At 40.9% G+C, this 19206-nt stretch overlaps 1 protein-coding gene across 1 annotated transcript in view; it reads right to left on the bottom strand.

The window, feature by feature from the left end:
- parp8 (poly (ADP-ribose) polymerase family, member 8) overlaps window positions 1-19206 on the bottom strand; it is a 384586-nt gene that overhangs the window by 95340 nt on the left and 270040 nt on the right. The window contains exons 13-14 of the mRNA XM_043688244.2: window positions 14648-14701; window positions 14470-14565 (exon numbers count right to left, since the gene is read on the bottom strand). Coding sequence (XP_043544179.1) covers window positions 14470-14565; window positions 14648-14701 — 150 coding nt within the window. The remainder of the gene's footprint in view (window positions 1-14469; window positions 14566-14647; window positions 14702-19206) is intronic.

Below are 19206 nucleotides of genomic sequence, written 5' to 3' on the forward strand. Positions count from 1 at the left end.
TTACAATATTTGAAAGACAACTGGTTGGGAATAGGAAGGGTTTGGAGGGATATGGGTCAAATGTTAGAAAATGGGACTAGGTCAGATTGGGATGTTTGTAGGGCATAGGTGAGTTGGACCGAAATATCTATTTCCGTGCTGTATAACTCTGTGACTCTATAATCTGTAGCTGATGCTTATCTGTCTGCATATACAAATTTACCAGCCATGATTGCTTTCAAATACTCATGATCACTTCCTCAAATTCAACAAGCTCTGATCACTTCTGAACACTTGACTGCTCAAGCATAATCATCAGTTATCAGGATCACTTGTTCCAAATTACACCGTTTTGTGTCTATCGATGTCTGCTGTAGTTTCAATCTTTTCAAAGCACAATTGAATGCTCAATCTTTTTCTGGTAGTGCTAGGCTGGCATAAAGTGAGAGTTGAAGGATCATTGGATTGGAGGGTCGACATCTAGATTTGGCTGCAGGCACAGAATAGTCATGATGACCTCTGTCACTTGTGCCTTGACTCAAAGCAATAATACAACTGTTCATTATAATTTAAATATAGGTAAGGAATGTTGTGTAGTCAGTTTTGGTTGAATGCTGAAAAACATATCTGTTCAATTTCAAAGATAAAAATCACACTACACCAGGTTATAGTCCAGCAGGTTTATTTGGAAGTACTAGCTTTCAGAGTGTTACTCCTTCATCGCATAACAGCTACCTGATGAAGGAGCAGGGCTCCGAAAGCTAATACTTCCAAATAAACCTATTGGACTATATCCTTGTGTTGTGTGATTTTTAATTTTGTCCACCCCAGTCCAATACTGGCACCTCTACATTACAATTTCAAAGAGATTTTGGGGAGGGAGGATCCTGCCTGCTGAAGCAACCTGCTTTAACCCACATGTCAGCTCAGTCACATGACACAATAAATCACAGATCAAGACAAGACTATGTTATGAATGGAGACCAAAGACACCTTGTCTTTTATGTCCCAGAATCGATCCAAACCTTCTGGAACATAATTGCAGGAAGATATACCTTTTAGGCTGACACTTAAATTTTCAAACATTTCAAAATTATTCAATTTTTTCCAATTTTATTTAAGTTACTTTTAAATTCTTTTGAAGCAGGAGTAATGTTTGAGTGAAGTATTTGAAATTACAAACAAAAACACCAAAAATACATTGTTAACCTGGGACAATGCTTTTTTTCTGGCTGTAATGTATGTATACTTTATAAATAAAGCAGGAAATCTTCCTTTGATTATCTGGAGTGTAGCAGAGTCACAGAACATGGAAACAGACCCTTTAGTCCAACTAATCCATGCCATGTTCCTGAATTAGTCCCACCTGCCTGCGCTTAGCCCATATTCCTTCAAACCTTCCCTATTCATGAATTTGTCCAAATGTGTTTTAAACATTGTAACAGTATTCACATCCATCACTTTATTCGGGCAGTTCATTCCACACATGAACCACTCTGTGTAAAAAAGTTGCCCCTCATGTCTTTTTAAAAAATCTTTCTTCTCTCACCTTAAAAAATCTAGTTTTGAACTCCCCCACCCTAGGGAAAAGATCCATGTCATTCACCTTATCTATGCCCCTCATGATTTTATAATTCTCAATAAGATCATACCTCAACTTCCTTTGCTTCAGTGAAAAAAGTCCCAGTCTATCAGATTTATATCTCAAACCTTCCATTCCCTGGTATATCCCTTCTGAACCTTCTCCAGTTTTAATAATTTCCTTCCTGTAACAGGGCGATCAGAAGAAACCTCACAAATCTCCTGTACAGTCCCAACATGACATACCAACTCCTATACTCAAAGGTCTGAACAATGAAAGCAAATGTGCTAAAAACCTTCTTAACCATGCTGTCTACATATGATGCAAATTTCAAAAAATTATGTACCCCTAGATCACTATTCTACAACAGTACCCAGGGCCCTACCAGTAAGTGCACAAGTCCTGCCCTTGTTTTGTTTTGCCAAAATACAATGTCTTGCTATGTTTTATCCAAAGTAAACTTCATATGCAACTCCTCAGCCTTTTAACCCAACTGATCAAGACCCCTTTGTTATCTCAGATCACTGTCTTCACTGTCCACTATACGACCAATTTTGGTATCATCTACAAAGTTACAACCATACTTCCTTTATTCTCATCCAAATAATTTATATAATTGACAAACAAAAGTGGACCCAGTGCCAATCTATGCCTAACACCGCTGGTCACAGGCCTCCAATCCACTAAAACCATCCACCATCACCCTCTGTCTCCTCCGTAAAGCCAATTTTGTATCCAATTGGCAAGCTCACCCTGAATCCCATGTGATGTAACTTTTCTAATTAGTCTAGCATGTGGAACCTTGTCAACAACTTTACAGAGGTCCAAGTAAACAATGTCTACCATTCTGCCCTCATCAATCCTTTTGGTTACTTCAGTAAAAAAACTCAATCAAGTTTGTGAGACAGTTTTCCTTGCACAAAGACATGTTGACAATCCTTAATCATTTCTTGCCTCTCCAAATGTATGTAAGTCCTATCTTTCAGAATCATCTTCAACAACTTACCACCACTGATGTCAAACTCACAAGTCTATACTTTTTCCAGGCTTCTCCTTACAACCTTTCTTAAGTAATAGTACAACATGAGCCACTCTCCAATCCTCCGGCACCTCATCCATGTTTATAGATGATACAAATATTTCTGCGGGGCCTCACAATTTCCTCCCTAACTTCCCACAGCGTCCTGGGATACACTTGATCAGTTCCTGCGGATTGGAGGGTGGCTAATGTTGTCCCACTTTTTAAGAAAGGAGGGAGAGAGAAAACAGAGAATTATAGACCAGTTAGTCTGACCTCGGTGGTGGGAAAAATGCTGGAGTCAATTATAAAGGATGAAATTATGACACATCTGGATAGCAGTAACAGGATAGGTCAGAGTCAGCATGGATTTATGAAGGGGAAATCATGCTTGACTAATCTTTTGGATTTTTTTAAGGCTGTAACTCTGAAGATGGACAAGGGAGATCCAGTGGGTGTAGTATACCTGGATTTTCAGAAAGCCTTTGATAAAGTCCCACATAGGAGGTTAGTGAGCAAAATTAGGGCACCTGGTATTAGGGGCAAAATACTGACATGGATTGAAAATTGGTTGGCTGACAGGAAACAAAGAGTAGTGATAAACGGTTCCCTTCCAGAATGGCAGATGGTGACCAGTTGTGTGCCGCAGGGATAAGTGCTAGGACCGCAGCTTTTTACAATGTACATTAATGATATAGATGAAGGTATTAAAAGTAATATTAGCAAATTTGCTGATGACACAAAGCTGGGTGGCAGGGTGAAATGTGAGGAGGATGTTGGGAGAATACAGGGTGACCTGGACAGGTTAGGTGAGTGAACGGATGCAAAGCAGATACAATTTAATGTGGTTAAATGTGTGGTTATCCACTTTGGTGGCAAGACCAGGAAGGCAGATTACTACTTAAATGGAGTCAAGTTAGGTGAAGAGACAGTACAACGAGATCTAGGTGTTCTTGTACATCAGTCAATGAAAGCAAGCATGCAGGTACAACAGGCAATGAAGAAAGCTAATAGCATGCTGGTTTTCATAACAAGAGGAATTGAGTATAGAAGCAAAGCGGTCCTTCTGCAGCTGTACAGGGCCCTGGTGAGACCACACCTGGAATATTGTGTGCAGTTTTGGTCTCCAAATTTGAGGAAAGACATTCTGGTTATTGAGGGAGTGCAGCGTAGGCTCATGAAGTCAATTCCCGGAATGGCGGGACTATCTTACGCTGAAAGATTGGAGAGATATATTTCCCTCCCCACCCCTTTCCGCCTTCCGCAAAGATCATTCCCTCCGTGACTACCTGGTCAGATCCATGCCCCCCAACAACACACCCTCCCGTCTTGGCACCTTCCCCTGCCAACGCAGGAATTGCAAAACCTGCGTCCACACCTCCTCCCTCACCTCCATCCAAGGCCCTAAAGGAGCCTTCCACATCCATCAAAGTTTTACCTGCACATCCACCAATATCATTTATTGTTTCCGTTGCTCCCGAAGCAGTCTCCTCTACATTGGGGAGACTGGACGCCTCCTAGCAAAGCGCTTTAGGGAACATCTCTGGGACACCCACACCAATCAACTACACTGCCCTGTGGCCCAACATTTCAACTCTTCCTCCCACTGAGCCGAGGACATGGAGGCCCTGGGCCTCCTTCACCGCCGTTCCCTCACCACCTGATGCCTGCAGGAAGAACGCCTCATCTTCCGCCTCAGAACACTTCAACCCCAGGGCATCAATGTGGACTTCACTAGTTTCCTCATTTTCCCTTCCCCCACCTCACCCCAGTTCCAAACTTCCAGCTCAGCACCGTCCCCATGACCTGTCCTACCGGCCTATCTTCTTTTCCACCTATCCACTCCACCCTCCTCTCTGACCTATCACCTTCATCCCACCCCCAACCACCCACATCCCACCCCCATCCATCCACTGTACTCTTTGCTACCTTCCCTCACGCTCCTCCCTGACCTATCACCTCCAACCCCACCCCACTCACCTATTGTACTCTATGCTACTTTCTCCCCATCCCCACCCTCCTCTCATTTATCTCTCCACCCTTCAGGTACTCTGCCTGTATTCCTGATGAAGGGCTTTTGCCCGAAACATCGATTTCACTGCTCCTCGGATGCTGCCTGAACTGGTGTGGTTTTCCAGCACCACTCTACTCCAGAATCTGGTTTCCAGCATCTGTGGTCATTGTTTTTACCTGAAAGATTGGAGCGACTAGGCTTGTACATGCTTGAGTTTAGAAGGCTGAGATGGGATGTGATTGAGTGTATAAGTTTATTAAAGGATTGGACACTCTGGAGGCAGGAAGATGTTTCCGCTGATGGGTTGAACAAATTCTTCACCATCCAAGCCATTAACATTATGGGAGTCCTAGTCAATGTTAGGAAAATTAAAAGCCCCTATTATTACAACCTTATTAATCTTACATATATTTGAGATCTGTCTATATATTTGCTTCTCAATTTCCTTCTGACTATTGAGGGGCCTATTGTACAATCCCAACAAGGTAATCATCCCTTTCTTATTTATAATTTCAACCCATATGCTTTCACTAAATGATCCCTCAGAAATATTTTGTCTAATTACAGCAGTAATTATTTAAATTTCCTTTTAGAATGTTTTTATGATTTAGTTAGGTGTATTAAATGTTGGAAGTTTGACTGCTGTATTTAGGATGAACAGAATACATAATTGACAGAGTATATTCTCTTCCCAAGAGACCCTGAGTGAAAGGATTTGATTGAGATAGTATCTTAACTCCTATGGCTGGAATTATTACTGAACAGAACCAATTCATACTCATTTACAAGAAAATGCAGCACAAATTTGACTTTTCTAAAAATTACTTTATGCTAATCTGTGTTTAATTGGGCACCTGCTGTGAGAACAGAAGTGTCATTTGTTTCATTTGGAACACTGAGTACAACAATCAGCTCAAAACAATGACTTGGGATTCTAATACAGACATATTATTTACTCCCCTTGCTTTTCTGTACTACGAAATAATCTAGCTCCTATCTACACTTCAGCCAGTGGTAAACCCACTTGGTTATTTGCCCTTCCCAACACTTGTCCTGCTCTATGAGTCAGGACCATGGACTGTATACATCCAGATGGGTTTGCAGTGGTTCAGGAAGACAGCTCACCACTGCATTGTCACTGGTAAATGGGGAGGGTCAATAAATGCTGCCAGACAGCAAAACTCACTTCCCATGAATGAGTAAAAGTAAGTATTTGTCTGCAGAGCTACTTGAGAATACATTATGACAGGAAGTGGCACGTTGGCACCAATGAAATAGGGCAACTTAGTGTAGACAGCACTATCCATACTAAATGCAGGGCCAGGTATCTTCAATGGTGACTAACCTCTCCCTCCACCAGTGACCAAGTCCAATAGATCAAATATCAATCAGGATTTAGGCAGCTTCACAATCTCATCAGGAGCTTTGTCACTGAAGGTTTTCCCTACCTAAACCTGCCAGCCAATGGATGCTGCAAAGCCATGACAGGCTGAAGATGGTTTTTCTCTTTAAAGACCATCACGGGCTGGGGATAGCGGGCAGAGTGGAGTCAAAAGGATGAGAAGGCACTAGCAGGGGGCTTTTAACTACTATCCCTGTTGTCCTCCATCCATGCACCTAATTACCCCAGATTTGGGCAAATGGAGGCTCTGTCCCAAAACTGGCAGGCAGGCCATCCTTGTTACTTTTCTCACCTGCAAGGAAGGTGAGTAGTTGGGCCGGTGCTGTCTGAATCTGTCCAATTATTTGGCCTTTCTGCTGCCAATATCCAAGGTTATGTCTACATGGATCACTGAATGTAAAGTGACTGTTTGACACCTGTGGTAATTATAAATAGGGAAATGTGTCACTCCTTCCTGTTCTCAACATGCACTTTTTTCTATAAGTTTTGTTCTCAGTAAAGTTGCACGGTTTTAAAATGTGTGAATACTTTATTAAGTTGTTGTCCTCAAAATCCCCATTTTGACCCACAGATTCAGCACTTTCTGTTGGTTTCTGTCTGTTGAAACCACAACACCATAGTGGAAACATCTGCAAATTATAAACAGCTTTTGTGCAAAATGCAAATTCAAATGGTAGGTAGCAGCAATAGAAAGTTATTTTCAATTTTCACTTAGATGCTGGTGGGTACATAATCACAGGGGACAGATTTCACTACCTATGAACAAAGGGAAAACAACTGCAAAAACAAAACAAAATAAAATGTTGTACTTACATATTGTTTTATAATGGGGAAAATTGGCAAGAGACAAAGTAAAAATGCTTGCTGATTCGCAGAAGATTTATGCATGGAAACCAAAAGCTTGCTTCTTCATTCTCCACGGGAGTCATACTGGAGGATCGGAAGGAGGCAAATGTTGTTCCTCTTTTCAAAAAGGGTATAGGGAAATCCCTGGCAATTACAGTTCAATCAGTCTTCCGTCTGTGGTCAGCAAAGTTTTGGAAAGAATTCTGAAGGATAGGATTTATGACTATTTGGAAAAGCATAGTGTGAATAAAGGCAGTCAGCATGGCTTTGTGAGGGGCAGGTCATGCCTCACAAATCTTACTGAGTTCTTTGAGGAGGTGATGAGACAGGTCGACAAAGTTCGAGCAGTGGATGTGGTGTTTATGGACTTCAGCAAGACATTTGATAAGGTTCCCCATGGTAGGGTCCTTCATAAGGTCAGGAAGTATGGGATACAGGGAGATTTGGCTATCTGGATTCAGAATTGGTTGGCTGACAGAAGGCAGAGAGTGGTTGTAGATGGAAAGTATTCTGCCTGGAAGTCATGTTGAGTGGGGTGCTGCAGGGCTCTGTTTTTGGGCCTCTGCTCTTTGTAGTTTTTATAAATGATTTGGATGAGGAGGTTGAGGGGTGGGTTAGTAAATTTGCAGATGACACAAAGATTGGAAGTGCCATTGATAGTATCGATGGCTATTGCAGGCTGCAGCGCAACATATGCTGTACTTTTCTATGTTCTATGTTTAATCCGACTTGGTTAGTAAAAATGCGTTATAGAAGGAATTAAGGAGATAAATCAGGTGGGAGAGGCCAAGGCTCTTTCAGACGATGTAGTGATTGTAATGAGGTCAACCAGGTGGACCTCACAGAATATAAGTTCCCTGTTTGGGGCTGTTAATCTACTCCAATCAGGGAGTCCGGGCTGACAGGTATAAACAGGAGTTCCAGAGGTGAGGAAACCAGAGTAATGTAAAGTACTGTGCTTGTGCAAATAAAGGGTGACATGGTGACAGGATGCCAGTCTCTATGGGATTATTTCAGATGAAGCTTTGGCACTGAAGTCACACCTACCATCGGAGATATGCAGAATAAGCCACAAAAGGCTAGTGGAACAAAGAGTTTAATAAGATTGTGTGGAAAGATGGAGGAAGTTGCAGAGTTAATGGGCTAATTAAAGCACAATTAATGTAGCTAATTTAGCTTATTGAAGATAAGGATTATGGATGAGGAAAAGAATTGCAGATATTAAAGGCAACACTTTGAATTAGCTGAAGCATATGAAAGGCGGAAGCCAGCAGAACACGAGAATGATCAATGATGTGGAGGAGCCGCTGTTGGTCTGGGGTAGCAAAGTTAAAAATCATATAAAGTCCAACAGGTTTATTTGGAAGCACTAACTTTCGGAGCGCTGCTCCTTCATCAGGTGGTTGTTGTGAATAAGACCATAATACACAGAATTTATAGCAAAAGATTATAGTGTCATGTAACTCAAATGATTTATTGAACATACCTGGATTATTATTAAGTTTTTCATCTGTTCGAATGGGTTACAGTTTTCTGTTCATGAATATGTAAATCCCGGAACTTCTTTTTAAGTCACCTTCTCGAGATAACAAAATGTTTTATACCAAAGGTGACATCTCAGCTCAAACAATGCAATAAAGGTGTGAGGTCAGTCTATCTGTAACCCAATCTTGAGTCAGACTGGTCCTATTTCCAAAGTGAAATTTACCAAATATTCCATGGATTGACTGCCTGCATTGACTGGAGTGGTGCTGGAAAAGCACAGCACGTCAGGCAGCATCTGAGGAGCAGGAAAATGGATGTTTTGGGCAAAAACCCTTCATCATTTATTTCTGATGAAGGGCTTTTGCCCAAAACGTCGATTTTCCTGCTCCTCGGATGCTGCCTGACCTGCTGTGCTTTTTGAGCACTACTCTAATCTTGAATCTAACCTCCACGATCTGCAGTATCCACTTTCACCTGCCTGCATTGACTGCCTGCAGATTGTGCATTTTTTGAGCAAAATGGAATGTATCTGCAAATACACATCTACCCTATTGACTTGTGTGTGTGCATGCATGAGAAAGAGAGAGAGGGAGAGAGAGAGACACAGATTGTGAGTGTCTGCATGTGAGTGTAAGCGTATGAGTCTGGGTGGACGTGAGAGTATGTGTGTTTGCATGTGTGAAAGCTTGGTAAAGTGTGTGTGTGGGTGTGATGGAGTATAAGCTTGTGAGAGGGAGTGTGCATGGATGTGAGTGTGGGGTGTATGTGTGTGTATGAGAGACAGCATGTGAATGACAGAGTGTCTGAGTGAGCGTGTGAGTATGTAAGAGTGTACGTATGTGTGTGTGTGAGAGAGAGTGTACAGTGCGCATTCCCACATATTATCCTGGTATGGCATGGGGCTCCATGTAACGCGCTGCTGCCTCACAGCACCAGGGACCTGGGTTCGATTCCAGCCATGGGCTCCTGTCTGTGTGGAGTTTGCACATTCTCCCCGTGTCTGTGTGGGTTTCCTCCAGGTGCTTTGGTTTTCTCCCACAGTCCAGAGTTGCGCGGTTTAGGTAGATTAGCCATGAGAAATACAGGGTTAAAGGGATAGGGTAGAGGAGTGGGTCTGAGTGGAATGCTCTTAAAGGGTCAGTGTGGACTTGATGGGCCGAATGGCCACCTTCATGCTGTAGGGATTTTGTGATTCTATCCCACCTGCAGGGACTGTTCCCTCGGGGATACCTCTGTTACACTCTTCACAAAGATTAACTCCTCACATTTCCCTCTGGTATTGACTGCTCAATACAAGCAAAGTTTGCTCTATTCCCAATTAACATCTTCATAGCAATAAAGTACCTCAGCTGAGTTTCCATAACCAACAAGGAGACGAAGATGGTTTAGGAGACAGAGCTGGATGTTGCATCTTACTCATAAGCAAGTCAACTGTCCACATCAAAATGGCATGGTTGAGTAAAATCGCAAGATTTAGAATTTTATAATAAGATGCAGTATCAAGAAAGCATTCTCCTAATCACAAAACATCAGCTAACACAAGTCATGGAGACAATTAGGCGTATATGAAAGGAACACCAATGAAAGTGTTTTTTGGGGAAACAACTATTAAGTCGAAATTCTTGTAACTGAGGCCCAAAATTATCAGCCTGATCCTTAATCTTTTCCATTTCAAACATGCATCTAATAAATGCTGAAAGAGAATGATCAACATCCTTTAATTACACTTTCCAACTAATCTGCTTGGCTTTGATGGCTTCTGTCTGCATCTTTCAATTGATCTAATTAAATCATATTGACAAATTCTGTTTGCTGATAAAACTCATAAGATTTAAAAGCTTATGTCAGTTTAAAAAGCTTACGAACACCTAAACCCTCACAGAGTTGTTTCAGCGCTCATCACCGAATCATGTCGCTTGCCTTAACCCACATTTGCAATTCAGTAAATATTATGACATTTTGTGAAATGCATAGTTTACTAAACAAATTAGTTGTTCAGCACTCTTAATGTCAGAGCTTGTGTTTGCAGAATCCAACAACAGAGAGCAGATATTTGCAAAAGCACACCAGATGCCACCTGTAGCATTGGTAAAGGCATAAAACCACTGTTAATAAAGTGCCAATTGAACATCCTGTCTGGTTTTACTTTCTTGAAGAGTGTGATGCTGGAAAATCGCAGCTGGTCAGGCAGCATCCGAGGAGTGGGAGAATCGACATTTCAAGCATAAGCTCTTCATTAGTAGTTATTTTGAGCTTATAGAACATGGAACATAGAACAATACAGCGCAGAACAGGCCCTTCGGCCCTCGATGTTGCGCCGACCTGTGAACTATTCTCAGCCCATCTCCCTACACTATCCCATCATCATCCATCTGCTTTTCCATGCCCTTACTACTCTCGGAGTAAAGAACCTACCTCTGATATCTGTCTTAAATCTATCACCTTTCAATTTGTAGTTATGCCCTCTCGTACAAGCTGACGTCACCATCCTAGGAAAAAGTCTTTCACTGTCTACCCTATCTAAGCCTCTGATCATCTTGTATGTCTCTATCAAATCCCCGCTTAGCCTTCTTCTTTCCAATGAGAACAGACCCAAGTCTCTCAGCCTTTCCTCATAAGACCTTCCCTCCAGACTAGGCAACATCCTGGTAAATCTCCTCTGCATCTTTCCCAACGCTTCCAAATCCTTCCCGAAATATGGGGACCAGAACTGTACAAAATATTCCAAGTGTGGCCGCACCAGCATTTTGTATAGTTGCAGCATGATATGACGGCTCCAGAACCCAATCCCTCTACCAATGAAACCTAACACACGGTATGCCTTCTCAACAGCACTATCAACCTGGGTGGCAACTTTCAGGGATCTGTGTACGTGGACTCCAAGATCCCTCTGCACACCCACACTACCAAGAATCTTTCCATTGACCCAGTACTCTGCCTTCCTGTTATTCTTCCCAAAGTGCATCACCTCACATTTTGCTGCATTGAATTCCATTTGCCACCTCTCAACCCAATTCTATAGTTTATCCAAGTCTCCCTTCAACCTGTAACATTCTTCCAAACTGTCCACTACTCCACCGACTTTAATGTCGTCTGCAAATTTACTAATCCATCCACCTATGCCTGCGTCTAAGTCATTTATAAAAATGACAAACAGCAGTGGTCCCAAAACAGATCCTTGTGGCACACAGTAACTGGACGCCAGGCTGAATATTTTCCATCACCACCACTCGCTGCCTTCTTTCAGAGAGCCAGTTTCTAATCCAAACTACTAAATCACCCTCAATCCCACACCTCTGCAGTTTCTCAACAGCCTACCATGTGGAACCTTATCAAAGGTTTTACTGAAGTCCATGTATACCATGTCAACTGCCCTACCTTCATCTACATGCTTGGTCACCTTCTCAAAAAACTCAATGAGGTTTGTGAGACACGACCTGCCCTTGACGAAACCATGTTGACTATCTGAAATTAAATTGTTGCTTGCTAGATGATTATAAATCTTGTATCTTATAATCCTTTCCAAAACCTTTCCTACAACAGAAGTAAGGCTCACTGGTCTATAATTACCTGGGTCATCTCTGCTGCCCTTCTTGAATAAGGGCACAACATTTGCAATCCTCCAGTCCTCAGGTACTAAACCTGTAGACAATGACGACTCAAATATCAAAGACAAAGGGTCTGCTATCTCCTCCCTAGCTTCCCAGAGAATCCTCGGATAAATCCCATCCGGACTTGTATACTTTCACTCCTTCTAGAATTGATAACACCTCTTCGTAACTAACCTCGATCATTTCTCGTCTAATATCTTGTACCTCATTCTTCTCCTCTACAATATTCTCCTTTTCCTGAGTGAAAACCGATGAGATGTGTTCGTTTAGCACCTTTCCGATCTCCATAGGGTCCACATTCAACTTCCCACTTCTGTCTTTGACTGGCCATATTCCTACCCTAGTCATCCTTTTATTCCTCAGATACCTATAGAAAGCTTTAGGGTTCTCCTTTATTCTATTTGCAGAAGACTGCTCGTGTCCTGTCTTTGCTCTTCTTAACTCTCTCTTTAAATCCTTCCTGGCTACTGCTCAAAAGTGCTGCACCTCAGTAGCTGCCTGACCGGCTGTGCTTTTCCAGCACCACACTCAACTCTGATCTCCAGCATCTGCAGTGCTCACTTTCTCCCTGGTTTTCCTTTCTGTTAAGGAATATTGGTCAGCATTGTAATGAGTAACCTTGCTAATGCCACGTATTACTCACTTGTCAAAGTTGAGAGTTTGTTTTTAAGGACTCATGCAACAGGGTTCGATATTAGTAGATATTAAGCAGAACACCAGTCACATCTTATTGAATATTATTGTGCTGCACAGAGAGTGTCTTTTGAATTATTCCATAAATACATGAGCTGTCTGAAGACTAAATTGAGGAGGACCACAGAACCATAGGCTCTGCAAAATTATGTCTGTCCAGCTTTCAGCAAGAAATATTTGTTACTTGTTAGCAAGTTACATTTGTTACCTCATAATAATACAAAAAATGTTATCATAATGTTCTTCTTTAGGTAGCACCAGATAGATTTTGGTATTTGAAGGAGTTCCTGGGTATAAAACAATATCTGTACTAAGCTCCGCACACTGATAACTTTGAATATCATTACACTGTACATAAAATACTGATTATTTCAGAATGCAATGACGGACACTAAGAGTGGATGGTGGCTAAGTACCTATTTGTCAGGAACACATCCTGCTAGCTTTCACAGAATGATAACAATATGGGAGGCCATTTGGCCCATCATGTTCGCATGCATTTTCCAAATGAACATTTCACTGCCTTCTACCCATTATCGTGCTTTCTTTAGTATCTTGAATGCTTTGCCTGAACTTGCCATCATACTCTCAGGCAGTGCATTTCAGACCTTCACCACTCGATGAGTGAAAAAGATTTTGCTTGTATCATGTTTGCAGTACCGTACTATGTTACAGCATTGGAAAACAGTTTAAAAGGATGCCTCAAAAAGTTTTAAATGAAAAATCCAACATGGCATTATAAACAGCTTGCAAAAGCATATTTTCATGTTGGATTGCCTAGAGGCAGAAAAGTATTTAAATTTACAACTAATTAAGAAGGATGGATACCAGGCCTGAAACATGTCAATGAAGACACAATTATAGAGAGGATCGGGAGAAACAAATCATAGAAAGGTTACAGCACAGAGGCAGGCATTGAACCTATCATGCTCATGCTGGCCCTCTGTTCGTACAACCCAACGAGTCTCACTTTCCTGCCTTTGCTCTGAAGCCCTACAAAACTTTACTCTTCAGATAATTATCCAACTCTCTCCAGTGATTGAATTTGACTGTACCACATTCTCAGGCAACGTGTTCCAGATCCTTTCTCTTATTTATTCATTCGTGGGATGTAGGCATCGCTGGCTGAGCCAGCATTTAGTTGCCCGTCCCTAGTTGCCCTTGAGAAGAAGGTGGTGAACTGCCTTCTTGAACCGCTGCTGTCCACCTGCTATGGGTTGACCCGCAATGCCTTTAGGGAGGGAATTCCTCTTACCCTGTTACATAAAAATAATGTTCCCCACATCATCTTTGATTCTTTTACCAATGAATTCAAATCACTGTTGCCTAGTTTTTGATTCTTCTACCAATGGGAACAGTTTCTCCCGATCTATTTTGTGCAGCCCACTCATGATTTTGAACATCACCATCCAATCTGCCCTCAACCTACTTTATTCGAAGAAGTACAACCCCAGCTTCTCCAATCTGACTTTGTAATTGAAGTCCTTCATCCATGAAGCCGTTCTCATTAATCTATTCTGCAGCCATGCCAATTATTTCAAATTTACCCCTGAAGTGCAGTGCCTAAAGTTGGATGCAAAGCTCCACCATGGCCAATCCAGCATTTCATGAGGGTTCATTGAAACTCTCCTGCTTTTGTATTCCATGTCTGTATTTATAAACATTGTGCTCTATTGAAAATCCTGACCATGCTGTCAGCCGAAACCTGTCATGTGCTGTCGTTTCGGACAAAGCTTGTATTACACAACGGCTGTAATTTCCGTTAACAGCACTCAAGCTTAAATACTGCATCAGAATGCATAGGCATATTCTAAATTAAAGAGTAAATTCTCTACTAACCCGGAGCATTGGTCCATTCTGAAAGACATGGGGTTCATCACACACCACGCAGTACTCATTGAGGATTGGTATCCGCTGCTCTGCATACTCAATGGTCTGTACAAATAAAGGAACATCAATTATGAGGCAAAAAGAGATGGGTGAATGACTGAAGTAATGATGTTGGTGAGCCCCTTACCTGTACGAGAAACCCATGCTCCCTTGACACTAGTGTTCTCGCATTATAGCCAGACTAAAAGAATAGAGGGAAGAAAAAGAGTATTAGCTCTAATAATCAAGATTGACAAACATTAGTTTATTAATATATATCACTTCAAGATACGGGGGAATACACATAACACTTTCTTGTACTATCTTTACTAACACAGCAGTGTCAGAATCTTCAAAAATATTCAGTTATTTGGAACAACAGATAAAGTTTGGTACCAAAACCCTCTGGGACCACCATGTTCAATGTTACACATGTCCACATCAATATGGGCACTCCACCAGCTGAAGCACCAGCCCTCAGCATGTAATTGAGCTAGAGACATGTTCCTGGTGGGATATTGGGTGGGGCTGGTGATGGACACTTCTGAATGGCACCCAATGCACTGGACATTTGTTTTATTCATAATTAGAAACGGTGCCCTCAGGTGGCTGGGTTGAGCCTGTTACATTGGTACAAAAGTTATCAGTACCTCAGCAGCATTCCCAAGAATTCTGCCTGTAACCACCCTATTCGGTTTGGTGGCACCTTATCCAGTGGAAACAAGAGTTATTCCCATTCAGCCGAGAAGTGTCAGTTGTCTTTTTTCAAATAATGCTTTAATCTCCTGGTAAAAGGATTTAAAAAAAAGCTTTGCCTTTCTGCCAGCCTGGGCTTTTGATGATGCCCCTTAGAGGGGTGAGCACTCTTGTTCTGTTCTCCATGCCAGAGAGGTATAAATTAATTTCTCTCTGGAATTCAGGATGGAGTCATCATTTGCTCACTTTAGCAGTTCTGAGTTGTCACATTTCTATCTTCTTCAATCCACTGGCATTAATAGCTTCTGCCTTCATTCCTCAGTACAGAAAACAATTACTTTGGAGGTCATATGACTATGACAAGTCACTAATGCCATTCTCCAAACACTACTCCTCTGAATGAAAACAAGATTTCTACTTCAAAAGTTTTAAACTGACAAGTTCTTATATTTAAACAATAAGAATTATTGTATTTACCATCTCGGCTGGACTCTCATCTTTTCCCGTAAAGTTAAACTCATCCAAATGTTTGCTGCATGCATTCTAACTTACAAGCACTGTTCACACCACTGCCATCCTGCCTCATCGTGGTCACTAATTTAAATTAGATTCCATCTGGTAAAAATTCAATTTAAAAATTTTCATTCTTAAATTTAAGTCACTTCATGGTTTCATTGTTTCCTGTCACTTGAACATCCTTCAACTTAACATGTCTTTGAGATTTGGAATACCTCCAACGCTGGCCTCTTGTGCATCCTCCATTTCCTTTCCCTCACTTCAGATGGCTATGCCTTTGGTTGTTCAAGGCTTAGGTTCTCTCTCTGAATCTCTCTTCTCCTTTAAAGGTCCTTCTTCAAACTAACTAGCCAATTGGTTTCTGGACTTGTGACCAATTATCAATGATAAAGATCTTCGTCATGCCAACAACTAAAAGATTGGTTCTCAGGTAATTTATCAGCTTGTAAGATAATGAGAAACTTTCATATTCCCTTCGGGTCAGGAGCTCTCTCTCTCTCTCCCTCCTCATCTGTAGTAAATAGCACTTTGAATCTGAGGAAATCTAGTTTATCTTTTGTTTAGCATCTGCTGTAAACTGTGATTTTTAATTAATACATCAGGGATCTTTTTAAAACGTAACCCAGCCAGCCTATGTCTCTTGAAAACGAGTGTACCTAACCTGAGAAAGAAGATCAAGAAGCAGCTTTCTGATCAGCTCAAGAATCATCTCAGTGGATCCTGTGAACAAAGACCACAGAACTGCTTTCCTAGTTTTCCCTCTATCCATAACACCCTGCTTTCTTTCTGTTATAAGGGGATAAAAATTTAATGAGTCAAGTTATATGTTGACAGTTTGTACCTTTCACTTGCAACTCGAGTCTATTTGCTTGTAATAAACAGTCATTCACTGTAAGTACAGAAGCCAGATCTGTCAACATGGGTCTGAAAATCAGACAAATCAGGGAATTTTGCATACTTTTATAAAATCTTTAAGTTTTATGATGACTTTAGGAACAGTGGGTCTTGATTTCCAGCATGCTATCTCTCTATGGTACAATAATAAATTTAAGTCATTGTTCTATTCACATTCAACATTAATGATAAAGGTTTCAGTTTGATTTGAATGCTAGTATTCAAACTGTCCAAGTCAAATGTTAAGAACTTAGGAACAGAAGAAGATCGCACGTCTCTTGTGCATGTTCCATCATTTAGTTGGATCATGAGTGATCTTACTCAATTTGCATAATATTTTTGCTGAACTAAAAATTTTAGCCAGTGGGTCTGGTGCAATAATGAGGGAATGCTGCAATGTCTGAGGTGCTGTATTTTAGATTACAGTTTAACATTTTACCTATTTGTTTTGGTGGATGTTAAAAGATTTTGTGACATTTGAAGGTAGGTAAGAGAACCTATGGTTCATGGTGAACATTCTTCCAAACTTTTAACATATGACAGATTCAGCAGACAGTGATCTTACTGCTATTTCTTGGCTAATGGTAGTACAGATTTATGTTATATTGCCTAGAGTGGCTTGATATCTATAGAACAGAAATAGTCTGCAGCCCAATTGGTCTATGGTCGTGTTTATGCTCCATTTGATCTTCTCACCCCTCTTTATCTAACCATATCAGCATATCCTTCCATATACACAGTTAGCACACCCATATCCGAACTGTGCTGGGATATCAGATTATCTTATATGTCCATATAAATGATATTCATATCATTCTGAAAGAAGGGCATAAGAATCTGTAGTGTCAGCAAATGAGGCAAGTGAGATTGGTGAATAGCAGAGACCTGGGTGACAATCCTTAAATATTTTGCCAAAAGAATATTCAGGTTCATACGATTTTCAAACATATTCAAAAGTTGCTTTAGAGTTTTCACTCCTGAATTGGGTTTTGTGCTGTAAACAATAAATTGCTGACCGTATCAACATACAAGATTGATCAAATTTATCAGATAATAAATAATGAATTATAAAACCAAAACAGAATGCTGGATTTTGCAGTCAATAATAAGGCACTGATGTACACCACATGTCTGAAAGAAGATTCCAGAAGCACTGATTAGGCACAGAGGTAGCAGCCAATCACATTCAAGTACGTACAAAAAGGAAATTGGGAAGTCACAAGTATTTAATATCCTTCAGTTTTAAATTAAGAGTTCAGATAGTGGAATAAAACATGATTGGAATAAGATACAATCTAAAATAAATGTAAACAAAATTTTCAGAAAAAAAGAGTAATTTTTACATAATGTAGATATGATAGTCTCAAAATATAATGTTAGTTTCTTTTGCCCAAGAGAGTATTTAGCAGTCACATAAACTCAGCAGTTAATGAAAAATCCAGTTTCACCTTGTTCAACAATACCTAGATTTTACAAGTGTTTTACTGTGAGACGAAGAGCATAAATGTAGAGGTTCTCAACAATTCATAGACATTCCAGTCTAGCCACTCTCCCCTACAACAAGGGCATCTTGGAAATGACTACCAGACTACTCAGACATCTTGGCACCATGGTAGCCCACTAATACACTAAAACATCAGCTAATGAACTTTAAAGACCCTATACAGACAAGCAAGGCTAATATAATTTACAAAATACCTTGCAAGAACTGTAACAAACACTACATTGGACAAACTGGCAGAAAATTAGCCACCAGGATACATGAACATCGACTAGCCACAAAACGACATGACCCTCTCTCACTAGTATCCTCACATACAGATAAGGAAGGACACCACTTCGACTGGGAAAACACATTCATCCTAGGACAAGCCGACAGAGACATGAACGAGAATTCCTAGAAGCATGGCATTCCAACCGGAACTCTATCAACAAACACATCGACTTGGATCACATTTACCACCACTTGTGAAAAAGAACAGGAAATGGCATCACCACAGGAAATGACACCACTCTCCCAAGGAAACCTAAACACATAAATAGACAGCAGGCCATACTACCAGTGCTTCATCCGGAGGCTCACTGATGATGTCATCTGGTATGATGACGAAACATCTGAAAACAAACCTTCTAGTTCAGTGAGCAAACCTACATCCATATTACAGTGATTACTGTCTTAGCATATCTCAACACAGCATCATCTTGAGAATAATAGAATCATTGACTGTAACTTCTGGGTTTTTGTTTTATTCTGCTGTCAATTCTAGCAGTTTTCTGTTTCGATAGAATGACGGCAAACTCATTCACCATCGTCATCACTAGCTACCTGATAAATAAGCAGAACTCTGAAAGCTTGCAATTTCAAATAAACCTGTTGGAATATAACCTGGTGTTGTGTGATTTTCAACTTTATCCACACTAGTCCAACACTGGCACCTCCATTTCATCATCACCATTGACAAATCAAGGCCAATACTGGAGAATCATGCAATGGGATAATGGCAAGGATTCTATAAAAATGAGCATTTGAATAAAATTGCCTGTTAAGGAGTGTTGTAGTAGTGTCCCGACCTCTATGACAGACCTGTATTCAAGTCTCAC

Source organism: Chiloscyllium plagiosum, unplaced genomic scaffold (assembly GCF_037043375.1).
Source record: "Chiloscyllium plagiosum isolate Xiang-an unplaced genomic scaffold, Cpla_swu_hap1 HiC_scaffold_1, whole genome shotgun sequence".
NCBI lineage: Eukaryota > Metazoa > Chordata > Chondrichthyes > Orectolobiformes > Hemiscylliidae > Chiloscyllium > Chiloscyllium plagiosum.